This window comes from Melospiza melodia, chromosome 3, assembly GCF_035770615.1.
Source record: "Melospiza melodia melodia isolate bMelMel2 chromosome 3, bMelMel2.pri, whole genome shotgun sequence".
Taxonomy (NCBI): Eukaryota; Metazoa; Chordata; class Aves; order Passeriformes; family Passerellidae; genus Melospiza; species Melospiza melodia.
Window position 1 is genome coordinate 133585201 of NC_086196.1, and position 21117 is coordinate 133606317.

Genomic DNA, 21117 nt, shown 5'->3' on the forward strand with positions numbered 1-21117 from the left:
AAGGATCGCTATGGCAATCCCAAATCCTGCCTGGCAGAGGATGGCAATATGACCCCACTGTGCAGACAGGACAGCAGGATTGCTTTGCTCTCCTCCCCAAAGCAGGGAACACCCCTTGGTTAAGATTTGCTCTTTTGACTCTGTCAGATTGCACCCTGGTGAAATTCTGTTCATAGGCCTACCTGGTGGTGAAGTTGAGCTTAATGACTTACCCTTTGCTCTTCCTTCTTTGCTTCTCTTTTCATAAATATATTTAGAGCTAGTCCAGTGCGTGTATTTATTAGTGGCAATTCCCAATTTGTATTTCTACAATAAATTCCATGAGTTGTGATTCTGTGACTCTGAAAGTTCTTATTGAACATGACAAGATTTACATGTTGAATTTGCCAGAATCTGAAATTGAACTGGACTGCACCTGGGCCTTTTCATCTCTGAGGACCAGCAAGGGCTTTATTTCCTTTCAAATTTCTATACTCTAAATGGAACAGAAAAATGTGCAAGACTGGAACACAAACTGGATGCAAAAAATGGAATAACAGTTGTTCCAAGCAGCCACAAATGTTTTGGTATTGACAGAATGAAATGGCTGCAATGAAGAGGTTTCTCTCTATTTTGGTTTACCTTTCCTTCTGCTGTGGCCCTGTGCTGTGGCACATATTATGGGCTGTATGAGTGCCTGGCAGTGGCTGATAGCTCAGTGTGAACACACTGAGCCCTGTCGCTCCCCAGAGGTGGTCACTGAGCCACAAAGAGCGAGGCAGGAACGGCCCCGGGGAGCTCAGGGGCTGCAGAGCCCCCTGCCCACTGCAGCCCTGCGTGTCCTCTGTGCCCCACTGCCTGCAAGGACAGGATTGCCTGCTCTGTGGGACTGCTCTCCTGGCCTGGCTGACCTGGAGATGAGCTTGGCTTTTCCCTGTGGACTCTGACTCAGTGAAACACCCAGACAACAGCCTTTGCTCTCAACTCCCTCAACTGGGGAAACACCTTGAAGAGTCAGGAGTGGAGGAGGAGACAACTTGTTAGGAGCTGACTGCAGCCCCTATTTGACATGCCCCTGTGCTGCTGTTAGGGAGGAGCTGGGGATGAAGGAGAGAAGTTGAGCCTCAGATGAAAGGGGTGTGGAGGGAGTGGCATCAAGTTTTCCATTTCTTCCTCATTATCTTGCTCTATTTTCTATACTTACATAAATTAAATTCATTTTCCTGGTGTCGAATTCTTTGTGTCCCTGACAGTAACTGGTGAGTGATCTCCCTGCCATTATTTCGAACCCTGAGTATTTCCACTGGTTTTTTCACCCCTGTCCTTCCTGTGGGTGAGAGAGAAGGAAGAGCTCACTGGAGTTCTGGCTGCTCCCTGAGGGCAACCCATCACAGCAGGTGAAACATGAAATAGTGCCCGCAAATACAAAACAGAACCTGAATTGGTCACTTCTACCAGCAGCTCAGGTCCAGAGGCAGATTGTAAGCATCTCTGCTGCACACATCTCCCTGGGGAAAGGCCTTGAAAGGACAGAAACAGCCACACATCCCTTCTTCCCCTGCTGCTGCTCTTGCACTTCATCCTTTTATCTGATAATTCTGTCCAGTTACATGGGAAAATCCTGGAAGATCCATCTCATTCCCTACATCCAGTGCAGCATCCATCCCTCCCAACCCCACATCCCACAAGACTCAGCAGGCAAAATCCAGCACCTTGCACATCTTACCACACAAAACACCACACAAAGTCCCAGAAAACAACACTGCAGATCCATGATTCCATCCCCATGGAACCCCTGAGAATGTGACAGCCAGCACAGAATCTCTGTCTGTCCTGTGCACCAGCCCCACTCAGCTGGCACTGCAGGGGACAGGGTGTCCATCAGCACAGCCACCCTGCACAGCCCATGGGCACAGATGCAGGATGTGCCCAGCCTGGAGAAGCTGACACATGACAGGTGCCAGAACTCAATGGGAATGGCTGCCCAGTGCTGGCTTAATATGGAAAACTGCTCTGGGTCACATTCCAAGTCTTTACGGTGGCCAATCAATGCAATTAGGAGCATGTGATATGAATAATCATGTAACATCCTGCTGGCTGTTCTATCCCACAGAAAATATGGCTATCATCATTTGGAAGAGAGAAAATGCTGGGGGTTCATTTCCTGTAGCCATAGAGCTCTTGCGTGGGCTTTCATTTCTCCTGCCTCCACCACAGCATCAGATGAGATTTCCTTGGTTGCTGTGGTCCTGGTGTGCATGGCCAAATGGGACAGGTACTGTACTCCACCAAAGGGCACGGGCAGTCCATGCCCTACACAGCTTAATACAGTTTGCCTGGGAAAAACCTCACAACTTTCAGGGTCTAAATTCATTTGGAAGCTTTAGGGCACTGCAGTGTGGGGGAAAGTCAGCATGGTGCCATCTTTGAAAGCCTTCACTTTCCCAAGCAGATGTCACTGGAATCACGGCACAGACACTTCTCCCAGCTATTACTCTTTTACAACATCTGCTCTAAATTAAACTTGTAAGAAGTACCAGCTTTATTTTCTTGGCTCCCATCACCTGCCTCAATATGTGCCCCTTCACATAACCCTGAGGCAATGCACTGGAAAACCAAACATGGATTTCAATGCCTGTGAAGCATCAAAATGAACTCCACTTCTCCAGCATCTGGACTCAATGTAGCAGCACCCAGACTCTCAGATTGAAAAGACAACGAGTCCCCTGACCTGCTGAGGGCTCTGCGTAATGATCATAGGCAAAATAGGGACAGAAGAACCCAGATCCTGAAGCCTGACACTGATCAAACAGGGATCAATTTCAAAATCAAAACACTCACCACCACAGAAAAACATCTCCGCTGTTTGTGACACCCAGCACAGCCCCCCCAAACCAACATTCAAATAGTCAAGAGTGGCCCTGGGTAAGGGGATACCCAGCACATTTACATCCCTGCACCTGCCCTGTGCCCACAGCAGCTGCACCAAAATCCCCCCAGCAGCAGCAGCAGCAGCAGCAGCAGCAGCAGCAGCAGCAGCAGCAGCAGCAGCAGCAGCAGCAGCAGCAGCAGCAGCAGCAGCAGCAGCAGCAGCAGCAGCAGCAGCTCTATAAAGCTCCTGTTGCCATCCCTGACACTCCACCAAGAGCAGCCACTGACCTGCCTCAGGCTCTGCTGCCACAGCCCCCTTGGCCAGCACAGCTCTGATCACCAGCTCACACCATGGAAGCTTGTCACCCTCCACAGCAATCCAATCTCACTGCATATGGAGCCACAACTGTGGCCATCATCACCCTGGAGGCATTTGCAGGCATGTGGATCAATGCTTTCATCGTTTGTGTGCTTTGCATTGACTGGGTCAAGAAGAAAACCCTGAACTCTAATGAGAAGATCTTGCTGCTGCTGGGATGCTCCAGGATTTGCCTTCTATGCTTTGCATGGGTATACCTGTTCATTTCCATAATTTATCCCAAATACATTTGTGTTTACTCCACACTTAAGCTCCTTGCATCTTTTACAAACTTTTCTAATTATTCCAACTTGTGGGTCTCAGCCTGTCTTTGTGGTTTCTACTGCATAAAAATTGCCAATTTCAGGAACAGCTTCTTCATCTACCTGAAAGGAAAAGTTGACAGGATGGTGCCCTGGCTCTTGTTGGGGTCAGAAATTTTAGCCTTGGCTATGGGCATCGTTTTCTATGACCTCATGGAAACTGTGCAGAGTAGCAACCTCACTTCCAACAGCCAAGAAAATTTTTGGGAAGAAGGAATCACAATGGATAAACACGTTTTCTCATCTTTTTTTCTCACTGGCTTTGGATATGCTGCCTCATTCATGGCGTTCTTCTTTGCTGCTGTTTTCCTTCTCTTTTCCCTCTGGAGACACAAGCGCACCATGCAGACAAGCTCCATGAAGGACCTCAGCATGGATGCCCACATCAGAGCCATGAAATCTGTCCTCTCCTTTTTAGTGATGTACAGCATCAACTTTGCATGTTTGCTTTGGAAAATAATTTATGCCACGAAGAAAGGAAATATCATGACACTTCTTATATCTGTATATCTGTGTGCTTTTCCAGGTGTTCATTCTCTTATTCTGATTTTCAGCAATCCCAAGCTGGAAAAGGCATTGTTAAAGATTCTCTCCTGTGTGAAATGTGAGTTTTTCATGAAGTAGGAACTGTGATAGAAGCTGGAGCCCGTGCAAAATGTTGATCTTTTACTGTAGAAAATAAGTAATTGAATTTCTGATGCAACTCTCCAGGCAGTGTAGATGATACTGATGTTCACTTTTCAACTCCCAAAATAGGAAAACTTCATTTGTATCTTTTGAGCATTATTATTTTGAGCTAAATATATCATTATAATGTTGCATTATTATCATATTTAGATTTAATTAAACTTTGAGACATATTTTTTTATTAACAAAGTAATTTAGCCCTGATGGTAGGAACGATGCCTAAGCCCCTGTGTGGTGAAGAGATTAATGTGGGCATGAGAGTCTGCTGGTGGGGTGATGGATCATCAGGCAGAGCCCCTTACCTCTGCCTGGGCCCAGTGGAAGAGGGAGTGATGCTAATTGAGTGTTCAGCCCCTGCCCAAGACTCACAGCCTTTGCAATCCCAACCCTGGCTATCCCTCATCTCCACAGCAGCTGGCTGCCCACCCCCATTCACCATGGCAGCAAGGAGGTATTTTGACTGCAGCCTCACCTGCATTTCTCCCAAAAGGATTGATTTGGCATTTCAAATCCTGCCTGGCAGAGGATGGCAATATGACCCCACTGTGCAGACAGGACAGCAGGATTGCTTTGCTCTCCTCCCCAAAGCAGGGAACACCTCTTGGTTAAGATTTGCTCTTTTGACTCTGTCAGATTGCACCCTGGTGAAATTCTGTTCATAGGCCTACCTGGTGGTGAAGTTGAGCTTAATGAATTACCCATTGCTCTTCCTTCTTTGCTTCTCTTTTCATAAATATATTTAGAGCTAGTCCAGTGCGTGTATTTATTAGTGGCAATTCCCAATTTGTATTTCTACAATAAATTCCATGAGTTGTGATTCTGTGACTCTGAAAGTTCTTATTGAACATGACAAGACTTACATGTTGAATTTCCCAGAATCAGAAATGAAACTGAGCAGCGCCCAGGCCCTTTGATCTCTGAGGACCAGCAAGGGCTTTATTTTCTGCAAAATTTCTACACTCTAAATGGAACAGAAAAACGTGCAAGACTGGAATGAAAACTGGATGAAGAAATGGAATAATAATACTGCAAACCTGCCACAAATGTTTTGGTATTCACAAAATGAAATGGCTGTAATGAAGAGGTTTCTCTCTATTTTGGTTTACCTTTCCTTCTGCTGAGGCCCTGTGCTATGGCACATATTATGGGCTGTATGAGTGCCTGGCAGTGGCTGACAGCTCAGTGTGAACACGCTGAGCCCTGTCACTCCCCAGAGGTGGTCACTGAGCCACAAAGAGCGAGGCAGGAACGGCCCCGGGGAGCTCAGGGGCTGCAGAGCCCCCTGCCCACTGCAGCCCTGCGTGTCCTCTGTGCCCCACTGCCTGCAAGGACAGGATTGCCTGCTCTGTGGGACTGCTCTCCTGGCCTGGCTGACCTGGAGATGAGCTTGGCTTTTCCCACTGCACTCTGGCTCACTTACAGCCCCAGGAAGGTGGGTTTTGTGCAAGGTGAAGCGTGGAAGGAAGCCACAGCTTCATCTCACAGTGACCCACAGGCAGATGTACGGGGTGCCTGGGCCAGGAGCTGCAGCTGGGGGCCTGTGGGGTCTCAACCAGGGGAGGTCAAGGCTGTCCCATGCTGGGAAAAGCCAATTCCAGGCACTCCAATGGTCCCAACACTGGACACTGCTCATCTCATCAGCGAACATTGTGGCTCCTGTGGGAAAAGACAAGTCCTGAAGGACTGCAGGCCATGGGAGGCAGCCATGCTGGAGCAGGAGAAAAATGACGGAGACAACGTTTTATGAACTGACAACAACATTCCCTGTCCTCCTGTGCTCCTTAGGAGAGGAGGTTCTAGAGGATCTCTGAATGACTTAAATCAAGCCTGAGATTACTGGGGGGTGAAGATCACATATTCTAGTTGTTTGCATGTTCTACATCGTCCTACTCTGTTTTCAATAGGCAATAAATTAAACTGATTTTCTCTGCCTCAAGTCTGTTTTGTCTGTGAGAATAATTGTGGAGTGATTCCCCTGTCTTTGTCTTGACTCATGAGCAGTTCCACCCTATTTGCCAGCCCTGTCCTATTCCAGAGTGAGAGTCAAGGAGTGACTGAGTGGGGCTCTGAGAGCTGCCCAAGGACAACTCCCCATGAGAGTGAAATGTGAAATAGTTCCAGTGGGGAGGAACACATTCAGTGCAGACAGCTCAGGGAGCAGCTGCAATGGGAGGGAGCTGCAGGCTGTGGGGAAGTGCTGGGAGTCCCAAGCATGGTGCCAGGCCTTGCACAGCAAAGGGCACAGGGACCTGTGGCACCAGCCAGCTGACAGGACACTCAGGACACCCCTGTCATCATGTGCACAGACAGGAAGGACACAAAATCCCAGGGATCCAATAGTTTGGCTCACCTCCTCAGAGTCACCCAGCTTGAGCTGCCTCTGTGCTACTGTGCCATGATTAAAGTGCTTGAAAGATCCAGAGGCCTGAGACTCCACTATGGGAAAGCCAGTGCCAAGCTGGAGAGGAAACCTGTTCTGGCTGTGAGCGTGGTGTGTGCAGGGAGTGGAGTGGGGCAGCTGCCCACGGTGAAGGGGCTTTGGTGCCTGCAGTGACAGTCTCTGGTGCTGGGGCGTGACTATCAGAGGCCTCCTGGCTGGTGAGACAGGAAAGTTCCCTTCACACCAGCATGAACAGAGCAGAACCTGAACTGGTCACTTATTTTACCAGCTCACACTCAGAGGGTCGTTTTACCTGACACCCAGTGCCAGGTGTGCATTTCTCATCTCACCTGCAAAAACCTTCCTCCCTGCTTCTGAACTGAGAGATTCCAACATTTAGGCCTGAGCGACCTCTCAATCACTGCAGTATGACTTTTTCCAAAGACCATACATACTAGCAGGCTGCCTCACCAAACTACCCAACTATCCTTAAACAGCAACTGCCCAGAAACAAGCAAAAAAATAATTAAAGACACTTCACAACATGCCAATCCGCCTTCTGGGGCTAGGAGGCTTTTGGATTTGAATTTATATTTCCATAACAAGTTCATGACACCTGCCCTGAGGAGATTGCATTTTTTTTCCAGGATTGCCATCCTGAAAGGACTGGGACCTTCTGCTCATTGAAGTCCAGTTATGGATGGAACATATCCCAGCAGGGAGGACTGAGGAATATTGTGAGAAACATTGCTGAAGGACAGGGCCAAGGAAGGGAAGCGATAGGTTGCTCCATGAGCTGGAGAAAGAATTCCCCTGCAGCCTGTGAAAAGCACCATGGTGCGGCAAGCGTGCCCTGCAGCCCATGGAGGTCTGTGGGGGAAAGGAGAGGCACCTGCAGCCCCAGGAGAACCCCACAGCACAATCGGTGGGCTGGGTGTGTCCTGAGGGATGGCAGCCCCTGCAGAGGCCACGCTGGAATCAGCTCATGCTGAAGGACTGCAGCCCAATGGAGGGACCATTGCTAGAGCAGGGAAAGAGTGCAAGGACAGAGTGGAGAGGACAACTTGGTATGAGCTGACTGCAACCCCAATTCCCCATCCCTGATGTAGGGGAAAGATGTAGAGAACTTGGGAAAGAGGCATCAAATTGATCTGAGGAAGAAGGGGAGGGTGGAAGGTAGCAGGTTCAAATTTTCTCTTTGTTTCTTATCAGCCTACAATATTTCCAATAGTCAATAAATAACATGATTTTGTTCTCCTCAAGACTCTTCTGTTGATGACATTTCCTGGTGATTTACCTCCCTGTCCTTATCTCAATCCATGAGGTTTTCCATCTTATTTTCCACACCGGCCTCAACTGTGGGTGAGAGTGTAGGAGCAGCTGGGTGGGAATGTGACAGCTGCACAAGGTCCACCCATCACAGCAGGTGAAACGTAAAATATCTCCAGTAAGAACACAGCAAAACCACTGTGAACTGATCATTTCTGTCACCAGCAGCTCAGGTCCAAAGGTAGACTAAAAGCAGCTGTGCTGGACCCATCTCCCCTGTGAAAGGCCTTGAAAAAACAGAAACAGCCACACATCCCCTTTTTCACTGCTGCTGCTCATGCACTTCCTGCTTTAACCTGAAAGCCACAGTTGATTATACAAAAAAAGCCCTGGAAGATCCATCTCATTCCCTACATCCAGTGCAGCCCCACATGCCACAAGACTCAGCAGGCAAAACCCAGCACCTTGCACCTCTTACCACACAAAACACCACAGTCCCAGTGAACCATGCTGGCTTCCGTTCCTCCATTTCCCCATGAAAAGTCTGAGAATGTGACAGCCAGCACAGAATCTCTGTCTGTCCTGTGCACCAGCCCCACTCAGCTGGCACTGCAGGGGACAGGGTGTCCATCAGCACAGCCACCCTGCACAGCCCATGGGCACAGATGCAGGATGTGCCCAGCCTGGAGAAGCTGACACATGACAGGTGTCAGAACTCAATGGGAATGGCAGCCCAGTGCTGGAGCAGTATGGAAAATCTGCTCTGGGTCACATTCTGAGTCTTTATGGTGGCCAATCAATGCAAGTAGGAGCATGTGATATGAATATTCATGTAACATCCTGCTGGCTGTTCTATCCCACAGAAAACATGGCTATCATCATTTGGAAGAGAGAAAATGCTGGGGGTTCATTTCTTATAGACATAGAGCTCTTGCTTGGGGTTTCATTTCTCCTGCCTCCACCACAGCATCAGATCAGATCCCCTTTGGTTGCTGTGGTCCTGATGTGCATGGCCAAATCGGACAGGTCCTGTACTACCCCAAAGGGCACGGGCAGTCCATGCTCCACAGAGCTTATCAAAACTTGCCTGGGAAAAACCTCACAGCTTTCAGGGTCTAAATTAATTTGGAAGCTTTAGGGCACTGCAGTGTGGGGGAAAGTCAGCATGGTGCCATATTTCAAAGCCTTCACTTTCCCAAGCAGATGCGATGGGAATCCTGGCACAGGGACTTGTCTGATTTTTTCACTTTCCTACCATGTTGCCCAAATTAAACATGCGAAAAAATCCATCTTTACTTTCTGTGTCTCCCATCACCTGCCCTATGGAGCTCTTCACTTAAGCTTAAGGAAATGACATTGGAAAAACCAACATGGATTTCAATGCCTGTGAAGCATCAAAATGAACTCCACTTCTCCAGCATGTGGACTCAATGTTGCAGCATCCACACTCTCAGACTGAAAAAACAACAAGTCCCCTGACCTGCTGAGCACAGCCAGGGCTCTGCATGATCATCATAGGCAAAAAAGGGACCCAGAAGAACCCAGATCCTGAAGCCTGACACTGATCAAACAGGGATTAGTCTCAATATGAGACTACACTCTCCACCACAGAAAAACATCTCCGCTGTTTGTGACACCCAGCACAGCCCCCCCAAACCAACATTCAAATAGTCAAGAGTGGCCCCGGGTAAGGGGATACCCAGCACATTTACATCCCTGCATCTGCCCTGCGCCCACAGCAGCTGCACCAAAATCCCCCCCAGCAGCAGCAGCAGCAGCAGCTCTATAAAGCTCCTGTTGCCATCCCTGACACTCCACCAAGAGCAGCCACTGACCTGCCTCAGGCTCTGCTGCCACAGCCCCCTTGGCCAGCACAGCTCTGATCACCAGCTCACACCATGGAAGAGTCTCTCTTTCCACTGCAATTGAATATCACTTCATACAGGGCCATAGATTTGGCCATAATCACCCTGGAGGTGTTTGTGGGCATGTGGGTAAATGCTTTCATCGTTTGTGTGCTTTGCATTGCCTGGGTCAAAAAGAAAACCCTGAACTCTAATGAGAAGATCTTGCTGCTGCTGGGATGCTCCAGGATTTGTTATTTGTCCTTCACTGGAATATATCGCTTTCTTTCAATGATTACTCACAATAAGCTTTATGTTCAAACCATACGTCAACTAATTAGATCTTTGGCAAGCTTTTTTAATTACACCAATTTGTGGGTCTCAGCCTGTCTTTGTGGTTTCTACTGCATAAAAATTGCTAATTTCAGGAACAGCTTCTTCATCTACCTGAAAGTAAAAATTGACAGGATGGTGCCCTGGCTCTTGTTGGGGTCAGAGATTTTAGCCATGGCTATCAGCATCATTCTTTCTGACTTCCCTGGAACTCTCCAGAGGAACAACATCACTTCCACCAGTCAAGGAAATTTTTGGGAAGTAGCTATCAGAAAGGATAAACAACTTTTCTCTTCCTTTTTACTCTCTGGTTTTGTATATGCAACTTCATTCCTGGCAGTCATGTTTTCTGCTGTTTTCCTTCTCTTCTCCCTCTGGAGACACAAGCGCACCATGCAGACAGGCTCCATGAAGGACCTCAGCATGGATGCCCACATCAGAGCCATGAAATCTGTCCTCTCCTTCTTAGTGATGTACAGCATCAATTTTGTATGTTTAGTCTTGACAAAAATTTATGGCACAAAGAAAGAAAATATAATGACACTCCTTTTATACATATATCTCTGCGCTTTTCCAGGTATTCATTCTCTTATTCTGATTTTCAGCAATCCCAAGCTGGAAAAAACACTGCTGCAAATTCTCTCCTGTGTGAAGTGTGAGGTTTTCATCAAGTAGGAATTGCGATAACAGATGGAGTACATGCAAAATCTTGAAAACTGTAGAAAACAAGTAATTGAATTTCTGATGCAACTCTCCAGGCAGTGAAGATGATACTGATGTTCACTCCTCAATATCCAAGCTAGAGAAAACTTCATTTGTATCTTTTGACCTTTATTATTTTGAGCTACATATAATATTATTGTATTTATATTTCCTTAAATCTTTAAAATATATTTGTGTTATTAACAAACTCATTTGGCCCTGATGGTATGAACGATTCCTAAGCCCCTGTGGGGTGAAGGGATTAATGTGGGCATGAGAGTCTGCTGGTGGGGTGATGGATCATCAGGCAGAGCCCCTTCACCTCTGCCTGGGCCCAGTGGAAGAGGGAGTGATGCTAATTGAGTGTTCAGCCCCTGCCCAAGACTCACAGCCTTTGCAATCCCAACCCTGGCTATCCCTCATCTCCACAGCAGCTGGCTGCCCACCCCCATTCACCATGGCAGCAAGGAGGTATTTTGACTGCAGCCTCACCTGCATTTCTCCCAAAAGGATCGATTTGGCATTTCAAATCCTGCCTGGCAGAGGATGGGAAATGACCCCACTGTGCAGACAGGACAGCAAGATTGCTTTGCTCTCCTCCCCAAAGCAGGGAACACCCCTTGGTTAAGATTTGCTCTTTTGATTTTGTCAGATTGCACCCTGGTGAAATTCTGTTAATGAGCCTACATGGTGGTGAAGTTGAGCATAATGAATTACCCATTGCTCTTCCTTATTTGCTTCTTTTTTCCTAAATATATTTAGAGCTAGTCCAGTGCGTGTATTTATTAGTGGCAATTCCCAATTTGTATTTCTACAATAAAATGCATGTCTTCTGATTCTGTGACTCTGAAATTTCTTATTGAACATGACAAGACTTACATGTTGAATTTCCCAGAATCTGAAATTAAACTGAGGCCCTTTGATCTCTGAGGACCAGCAAGGGCTTTATTTCCTTTCAAATTTCTACACTCTAAATGGAACAGAAAAATGTGCAAGCCTGGAACACTAACTGGATGCAAAAAATGGAATAGCAATCGTTCCAAGCAGCCACAAATGTTTTGGTATTCACAAAATGAAATGGCTGTAATGAAGAGATTTCTCTCTATTTTGGTTTGGCTTTCCTTCTGCTGTGGCCCTGTGCTGTCGCACATATTATGGGCTGTATCAGTGCCTGGCAGTGGCTGACAGCTCAGTGTGAACACGCTGAGCCCTGTCACTCCCCAGAGGTGGTCACTGAGCCACAAAGAGCGAGGCAGGAACGGCCCCGGGGAGCTCAGGGGCTGCAGAGCCCCCTGCCCACTGCAGCCCTGCGTGTCCTCTGTGCCCCACTGCCTGCAAGGACAGGATTGCCTGCTCTGTGGCACTGCTCTCCTGGCCTGGCTGACCTGGAGATGAGCTTGGCTTTTCCCACTGCACTCTGGCTCAGTGAAACACCCAGACAACAGGCTTTGCTCTCAGTCAGGGAAAGAGCTTGAGGAGTCAGGAGTGTTGGAGACAACTTGTTAAGAGCTGACTGCAGCCACTATTCGACTTTCCCCTGTGCTGCTGTTAGGGAGGAGCTGGGGATGAAGGAGGGAAGTTGAACCTCAGATGAAAGGGGTGTGGGGAAAGTGCGATCAAGTTTTCAATTTCTTCCTTATTATTCTGCTCTATTTTCATTTCTAAGCAAAATTAAGTTCTTTTTCCTGGTGTCAAATGCATTGTTTCCCTGACAGTAACTGGTGAGTGATCTCCCTGTCATTATTTCGAACCCTTGTATTCCCACCCTGGTTTTGACCCCTGCCCTTCCTGTGGGTGAGAGAGTAGGAAGAGCTCAGTGGAGTTCTGGCTTCTCCCTGAAAGCAACCCTTTACAGCAGGTGAAACATGAAATACCTCCTGCAAGAACACAGAAAAACCACTGTGAAGTGATCATTTCTGTCACCAGCAGCTCATGTCCAAAGGCAGATGGTAAGCAGGTGTGCTGGACACATCAGGCCTGCCAAAGGCCTTGAACGGACAGAAATGGCCACACATCCCCTTTTTCACTGCTGCTGCTCATGCATTCACGCTTTAACCTGAAAGCCACAGTTGATTACACAAAAATAGTCCTGGAAGATCCATCTAATTCCCTATATACAGTGCATCCCTTCCAACCTCACATGCCACAAGACTCAGCAGGCAAAATCCAGCGCCTTGCACATGTTACCACACAAAACACCACACAAAGTCCCAGAAAACAACACTGCAGATCCATTCTTCCATCCCCATGGAACCCCTGAGAATGTGACAGCCAGCACAGAATCCCACTACTGTGCACCAGCCCCAGTCAGCTGGCACTGCAGGGGACAGGGTGTCCATCAGCACAGCCACCCTGCACAGCCCATGGGCACAGATGCAGGATGTGCCCAGCCTGGAGAAGCTGGCACATGACAGGTGTCAGAACTCAATGGGAATGGCTGCCCAGTGCTGGAGCAGTATGGAAAATCTGCTCTGGGTCACATTCTGAGTCTTTATGGTGGCCAATCAATGCAATTAGGAGCATGTGATATGAATATTCATGTAACATCCTGCTGGCTGTTCTATCCCACAGAAAACATGGCTATCATCACTTGGAAGAGAGAAAATGCTGGGGGTTCATTTCCTGTAGCCATAGAGCTCTTGCTTGGGTTTTCATTTCTCCTGCTTCCACCACAGCATCAGATCAGATCTCCTTGGTTGCTGTGGTCCTGGTGTGCATGGCCAAATGGGACAGGCACTGTACTCCACCAAAGGGCACGGGCAGTCCATGCCCCACAGAGCTTAACACAGCTTGCCTGAGAAAAACCTCACAACTTTCAGGGTCTAAATTCATTTGGAAGCTTTAGGGCACTGCATTGTGGGGGAAAGTCAGCATGGAGCCATCTTAGAAAGCCTTCCCTTTCCCAAGCAGATGTGATTGGAACCCGGGAACAGACACTTGTCCTAGCTATTACTCTTTTATATCATATGCTCTAAATTAAACTTATAAGATGTATCAGCATTATTTTCTTGGCTCCCATCACCTGCCTCAATCTGTGCCCCTTCACATAACCCTGAGGCAATGCATTGGAAAACCAAACATGGATTTCAATGCCTGTGAAGCATCAAAATGAACTCCACTTCTCCAGCATCTAGACTCAGTGTAGCAGCATCCAGACTCTCAGACTGAAAAGGACATTGAGTGCCCTGACTTCTGAGCACAGTCAGGGTTCTGCATGATCACCATAGGCAAAGGAGCTACAGAAAAACCCAGATCCTGAAGCCTGACACTGATCAAACAGGGATCAGTATCAAAATCAAAACACTCTCCACCACAGAAAAACATCTCCACTCTTTGTGACACCCAGCACAGCCCCCCCAAACCAACATTCAAATAGTCAAGAGTGGCCCCGGGTAAGGGGATACCCAGCACATTTACATCCCTGCACCTGCCCTGTGCCCACAGCAGCCGCACCAAAATCCCCCCCAGCAGCAGCAGCAGCAGCAGCAGCAGCAGCTCTATAAAGCTCCTGTTGCCATCCCTGACACTCCACCAAGAGCAGCCACTGACCTGCCTCAGGCTCTGCTGCCACAGCCCCCTTGGCCAACACAGCTCTGCTCCCCAGCTCACACCATGGAAGACTCTCTCTTTCCACAGCAATCCAATGTCACTGCATACAGGGCCACAACTGTGGCCATCATCACCCTGGAGGTGTTTGTGGGCATGTGGATCAATGCCTTCCTTGTCTGTGTGCTTTGCATTGACTGGGTCAAGAAGAAAACCCTGAACTCTAATGAGAAGATCTTGCTGCTGCTGGGATGCTCCAGGATTTGGTATTTGTGCCTCACATGGATATATCGCTTCCTTTCAATGATTTATCCCCATATCCTTCATGTTCAAACCATACGTCAACTAATTAGATCTTTGGCAACCCTTTCTAATTATTCCAACTTGTGGGTCTCAGCCTGTCTTTGTGGTTTCTACTGCATAAAAATTGCCAATTTCAGGAACAGCTTCTTCATCTACCTGAAAGTAAAAGTTGACAGGATGGTGCCCTGGCTCTTGTTGGGGTCAGAGATTGTAGCCTTGGCTATCAGCATCTTTATCTCTGACCTCTCTGAAACTCTCCAGAGGAACAACATCACTTCCACCAGTCAAGGAAATTTTTGGGAAATAACTATCAGAAAGGATAAACATCTTTTCTCTGTTTTTTTACTGTCTGGTTTTGTTTTTGCTGCCTCATTCCTGGTGGTCATGTTTTCTGCTGTTTTACTTCTCTTTTCCCTCTGGAGACACAAGCGCACGATGCGGACCAACTCCATGAAGGACCTCAGCGTGGATGCCCACATCAGAGCCATGAAATCTGTCCTCTCCTTCTTAGTGATGTACAGCATCAACTTTGTATGTTTGCTTTTGACAATAATTTATGCCACGAAGAAAGCAAATATCATGAAACTCCTTTTATACATGTACCTTTGTGCTTTTCCAGGTGTTCATTCACTTATTCTGATTTTCAGTAATCCCAAGCTGGAAAATGCACTGCTGAAGATGCTCTCCTGTGTGAAGTGTGAGTTTGTCATGAAGTAGGAGCTATGATAACAGCTGGAGTGCATGCAAAATCTTAAAAACCGTAGAAAACGAGTAATTTAATTTCTGATGCAGGTCTCCAGGCAGTGTAGATGATACTGATGTTCACTCCTCAATATCCAAGCTAGAGAAAACTTCATTTGTATCTTTTGACCTTTATTATTTTGAGCTACATATAATATTATTGTATTTATATTTCCTTAAATCTTTAAGATATATTTTGTTATTAACAAATTCATTTGGCCCTGATGGTATGAACGATTCCTAAGCCCCTGTGGGGTGAAGGGATTAATGTGGGCATGAGAGTCTGCTGGTGGGGTGATGGATCATCAGGCAGAGCCCCTTACCTCTGCCTGGGCCCAGTGGAAGAGGGAGTGATGCTAATTGAGTGTTCAGCCCCTGCCCAAGACTCACAGCCTTTGCAATCCCAACCCTGGCTATCCCTCATCTCCACAGCAGCTGGCTGCCCACCCCCATTCACCATGGCAGCAAGGAGGTATTTTGACTGCAGCCTCACCTGCATTTCTCCCAAAAGGATCGATTTGGCATTTCAAATCCTGCCTGGCAGAGGATGGGAATATGACCCCACTGTGCAGACAGGACAGCAAGATTGCTTTGCTCTCCTCCCCAAAGTAGGGAACACCCCTTGGCTAAGATTTTCTCTTCCAACTCTGTCAGACTGCACCCCGGTGAAATTCTGTTAATAGGCCTACATGGTGGTGAAGTTGAGCTTAATAATTTACCCTTTGCTCTTCCTTATTTGCATCTCTTTTCCTTAATATATTTAGAGTTAATCCAATGAGTGCATTTCTTAGTGGCAATTCCCAATTTGTATTTCTACAATAAAATGCATGAGTTGTGATTCTGTGACTCTGAAAGTTCTTATTGAACATGACAAGATTTTCATGTTGAATTTCCCAGAATCTGAAATTAAACTGAGGCCTTTTCATCTCTGAAGACCAGCAAGGGCTTTATTTCCTTTCAAATTTCTACACTCTAAATGGAACAGAAAAATGTGCAAGCCTGGAACACAAACTGAATGCAAAAAATGGAATAACAATACTGCCAACCTGCCACAAATGTTTTGGTATTCACAAAATGAAATGGCTGTAATGAAGAGATATCTCTCAATTTTGGTTTACCTTTCCTTCTGCTGTGGCCCTGTGCTGTGGCACATATTATGGGCTGTATCAGTGCCTGGCAGTGGCTGATAGCTCAGTGTGAACACGCTGAGCCCTGTCACTCCCCAGAGGTGGTCACTGAGCCACAAAGAGCGAGGCAGGAACGGCCCCGGGGAGCTCAGGGGCTGCAGAGCCCCCTGCCCACTGCAGCCCTGCGTGTCCTCTGTGCCCCACTGCCTGCAAGGACAGGATTGCCTGCTCTGTGGCACTGCTCTCCTGGCCTGGCTGACCTGGAGATGAGCTTGGCTTTTCCCACTGCACTCTGGCTCAGTGAAACACCCAGACAACAGGCTTTGCTCTCAGTCCAGGAAACAGCTTGAGGAGTCAGGAGTGTTGGAGACAACTTGTTAAGAGCTGACTGCAGCCACTATTCTACTTTCCCCTGTGCTGCTTTTAGGGAGGTGCTGGGGATGAAGGAAGGAATGAGCCTCAGATGAAAGGGGTGTGGAGGGAGTGCAATAAAGTTTTCTGTTTCTTCCTCCTTATCCTGCTATATTTTCCATATTTAAATGAATGAAATTCATTTTCCTGATGTCAAATGCATTGCGTCCCTGACAGTAACTGGTGAGTGATCTCCCTGCCATTATCTTGAAACATGAGTTTTTCCATCCTCTTTTTCACCCCTGCGCTTCCTGTTGGTGAGAGAGAAGGAACAGTTCAAGTGTCGTGGTGAGGGAGAACTCAGATGCTCAATATGAGTGATCAGCAAGCTTCGTTTATTGATGAGAGCATCAGATATTTATGCACAATAAGTAATAAGCTCATACATATTCTGTTAGCCAAGTATTCTATTGCTTATACTATAGATATCAGCTCCTCTCTTACTTCCTCACTCCTTACGATTTACATCTTCTTTTTCTCATGTCTCTCTCTCAAATACAGCACCTTGTTATCGCACCACAGCTATGCTCAAGGACAGTGTCCTTGCAGCCCTCTGGGACTCAGATTAGCTGGGTCTGGTACTTTCCCAATTCTTGGTCAGCTATCCAAAGCATGTCTACATGGCCTTTGTCACACAGGCATTCCTTCACAATTTCCCTGTTTGCTTTTTGCACAGGCAATGTTTGATTAAATGCAGCAGATATCATCCTTCAGGGAGCATTGCAGGTTTAGGCAGTCTGGGCTTCAGGGCTCCCATACTATGCATCTGATCACTGACAGCACGTAGATCATGCAGGAGCCGATATTTGCCAGATTTCTTTTGGATGACAAAAATGGGAGTATTCCAAGGACTAACAGATAGCCGGAGATGTCCATGTTCAAACTGTTCCTGTACCAGCTTGTGTGCCTGAATGAGACTTTCTCCTTTTAAAGGCCATTGCTCAACCCACACCGACTCCTCTGTTTTCCATCGGAATGGGATCGGGAAAGTCCTTGCAATGGCCATCCCTGTAAAGGGAGATCTGTGGTGAGGACCATTCCCAACTGTGCCAACACATCGCGGCTCAGCAAGGCATGGACACCCTCAGGGAGCAGTATTACAGAAACTGTACAGGTGACAGTCTTTCCCTCCATAATAATTTTCAGCAGAGGGGATTTCCATGCAAGCATGAGTCCTCCTACTCCTGTGAATGTAGAGTTTGCTTCGTGGGTGGGCCACTGGGGTGGCCATTTCTGCGTCCCTATGATGCTGACGTCTGCGCCGGTATCTAAGAGTGCAATCAGGGTGATGGTTTGATCCTGATACTGGACGTCAATATATTTTTTAGGACGATGCTTTAAGTCCACTGTTAACAATGCCATTGTTCCTGTGGAACCAAAACTACCTTCACCACGTCGCTGCTCGCCAAGTGGTAAAGTTTTTCTGGTTAATTGACGCAAGGGGAACAATTGAGCAATTCGCAATCTGGCCGGAATGAACAATGGCGGGAATGGCTTTGGCGCCATTGTTTGTATTTCACCTGTATAATTGGCATCGATTAGTCCAACAACAATAGTAAGTCCCAATATGCTGGCAGACGAGTGTCCAATCAATAAAGCTCCCACTGGTTGTCTGCCTGCTGTAACAGGCCATTTGACCCCCGTTTGGATACAGTGTGGCTTGCAGTCTATTACGGTACAGTCTACTGAGGTTGCCAGGTCCAAACCGAGGCTCCCTCTTGTTGCGGGGCGGAGGGAGGAGGCACTTGTGCTGGGAAGGTGCTCGGGTTCTGGGCCGCCATTTGTGTCAGACTGGGGCGACCCCTCCCGCTGGGCTTCCCATTTCCCGAGGCACGCCAGCAGGCTGACTCCTTGAGTGTGTCGGACTTGCAGCGCCAGCACCACACAGCTCTCATTGTACAATCCCGTTGCATACGGCCAGCAATTCCACAGTGGAACCATCGGAGTCGTGATAGTCCTTTTCCTTGTGGCCAATTTACTGACGTTTGCAAGGGGGCAAGGGCCGCCAACACCTGACTCTGTGTCGCCTGTGCCTGTTCTCTTAAACTACTTCCCAGTTCTCTCACTGCTTCCACTAACATAGCCTGTGGCCCCACCGGTACCTGAGCCATTAATTCCAAAGCCTCCTCAACAGTCCAGGTACCAGGGAGTGTGACAAGTATACTCCAAGTGGTGGGATTGCAATTTTGTATGGCACATTGCTTTAGTAGTGCTCCATGCATATATTCAGGTACCCCTGTTGTCTGGATAGCATTTGCCACTCTCTCAATAAACAACCCAAATTCTCTTCTCTTCCTTGTTTAATTCCCATATATGAGGGAATACCTCCTGGGGATTTCACCATATCGAGCCCCACCCGGGCTAACCTCATAGCCTCCCTCAGCTTCTTGGGCCCGATTAGTGCTTGCGCCTCTGTCCTTAGGTATGCCCCTAGCCCCATAAGCTCCTCTACAGTAACTCCATATAGCGGAACTCCTGGCTGTCTCAAGGTAGCCACAGACTCTTGGCACGCAGCCTGCCAGTGATCATTAAATAACAATTGTTGATGCTGGGTAAGCACTAGCCTCATGAGGCTTTTAATAGCCGATGGCAACAGTATGTTTCCTCCCCACAAATAATTCAACATCTGGCGAGTGGGTCCTCCTTGTATACCACACTCACTTACAGTGGCACGGAGCTGTGCTAGCCACTTCCAATCTAAGGCAGTAATCGTTGCTTGCAAGCCTCCAGCAGGATTTGGGGCGCAAACCACCGGACAAGCTACTTCAAGTAAGGCATCAGCAGCTGCTGGATTGCCTGCGGCCATCACCTTTCCTGTTTTTTCGCCATGCCTTACGTCTTTCACTAGCAATTCGCACCGCCTCTGCGTCAAGCATTTCTTGTGTTCCTTCCCCGTCGTCCCCTCCAGCCAGAGCGTGGTGCCAATCCACCACTGCCAGCAGAGGTGCAGAAAGAACGGCTCAGGCGGTTGCTGCCAAGGCTGTACCCACTAGCAAATACACTGTGTTAGTTGCTGGGGGCAGGGGATAAGAGAACACAGACGTTGAGGCCCCGCTATTCTCACAAGGAACAGGCATTCCCAGTCAAGCGGAGGCTGCCTGAGCAACCTTCTGCTCTGCCTGGTGTTGTTTTAGTGCATTAGAGAAAATCCGCTAAGATTTAGACAACTTTTTTGCAGACTTGCAATCATCTAGCACAGCTTCCCATAACTTATCCCCAAACCAACGCCACTCTAAATACTCAAAGACCTGGTTGGGATCTACAAAGCACCCTTTTGCAACCCCATATTCAAGCAATCCTGGGAGCTCTTTTCCCAGGTCGATACCCTGTAATCCCTGCTTTTCTAAAACACATTTAAAAAGATCATACGCCGCTTGCCCCTCCATACCTTCTAATCTAGTCGTCAGCGCTGTTGCAGACCTTGCAAGATATCGGCGGCGCTTAGTCGGCTGAGACCCCTCACTAGGATCGCTCGGGGCGCAGAGTCCACTCTATCAGTTCCCGTGCTGCATCGGGACCGACACAGATAATGCGCAGACCGTGGCTTGCAGGTCCAAGCCCCTCATTAGAGTCCCTGTTCACGGCACCATTATGTTGCGGTGAGGGAGAACTGGGACGTTCAATATGAGTGATCAGCAAGCTTAATTTATTGATGGGAGCATCAGATATTTATGCACAATAAGTAATAAGCTCATACATATTCAGTTAGCCAAGTATTCTATTGCTTATACTATAGATATCAGCTCCTCTCTTACTTCCTCACTCCTTACGACTTACATCTTCTTTTTCTCATGTCTCTCTCTCAAATACAGCACCTTGTTATCGCACCACAGCTATGCTCAAGGACACAGTGTCCTTGCAGCCCTCAGAGACTCAGATTAGCTGGGTCTGGTACTTTCCCAATTCTTGGTCAGCTATCCAGAGCTGACGTGGCCTTTGTCATATAGCCAGTCCTCCACACTTAATGGAGTTCTGGCTGCTCCCTGAGCGCAACACATCACAGTAAGTGAAACATGAAATAGTGCCAGCATATACAAAACAGAACCTGATTTGGTCACGTGTACCAGCAGCTCAGGTTCAGAGACAGATTGTAAGCAGTTGTGCTGGAGAAATCTCTCCTGTGAAAGGCCTTGAAAGGATAGAAACAGTCACACATCCCTACGTCCCCTGCTACTGCTGCACATGCACTTCATGCTTTAACCTGAAAGCCACAGTTGATTGCACAAAAATAGTCCTGGAAGAT

At 47.7% G+C, this 21117-nt stretch overlaps 3 protein-coding genes across 3 annotated transcripts; all 3 read left to right on the forward strand.

Annotated features, from left to right (window-relative positions):
- Window positions 1–3201: 3201 nt before the first annotated feature.
- On the forward strand, window positions 3202–4155 carry LOC134416844 (taste receptor type 2 member 7-like). Its single transcript, XM_063153524.1, has one exon. The coding sequence runs from the start codon at window positions 3202–3204 to the stop codon at window positions 4153–4155; it is 954 nt and encodes a 317-aa protein (XP_063009594.1).
- Window positions 4156–9765: 5610 nt separating this feature from the next.
- Window positions 9766–10719, forward strand: LOC134416845 (taste receptor type 2 member 9-like). The gene has a single exon (XM_063153526.1). It carries the CDS (start codon window positions 9766–9768, stop codon window positions 10717–10719), a length of 954 nt encoding a protein of 317 aa, XP_063009596.1.
- A 3639-nt stretch (window positions 10720–14358) lies between these two features.
- Window positions 14359–15312, forward strand: LOC134416846 (taste receptor type 2 member 9-like). Its single transcript, XM_063153527.1, has one exon. The coding sequence runs from the start codon at window positions 14359–14361 to the stop codon at window positions 15310–15312; it is 954 nt and encodes a 317-aa protein (XP_063009597.1).
- The last annotated feature ends 5805 nt before the right edge of the window (window positions 15313–21117 follow it).

Bases quoted from the DNA above. Each gene is read 5' to 3' on its own strand.
- LOC134416845 (XM_063153526.1), top strand. From the start codon at position 9,766: ATGGAAGAGTCTCTCTTTCCACTGCAATTGAATATCACTTCATACAGG.
- LOC134416844 (XM_063153524.1), top strand. From the start codon at position 3,202: ATGGAAGCTTGTCACCCTCCACAGCAATCCAATCTCACTGCATATGGA.
- LOC134416846 (XM_063153527.1), top strand. From the start codon at position 14,359: ATGGAAGACTCTCTCTTTCCACAGCAATCCAATGTCACTGCATACAGG.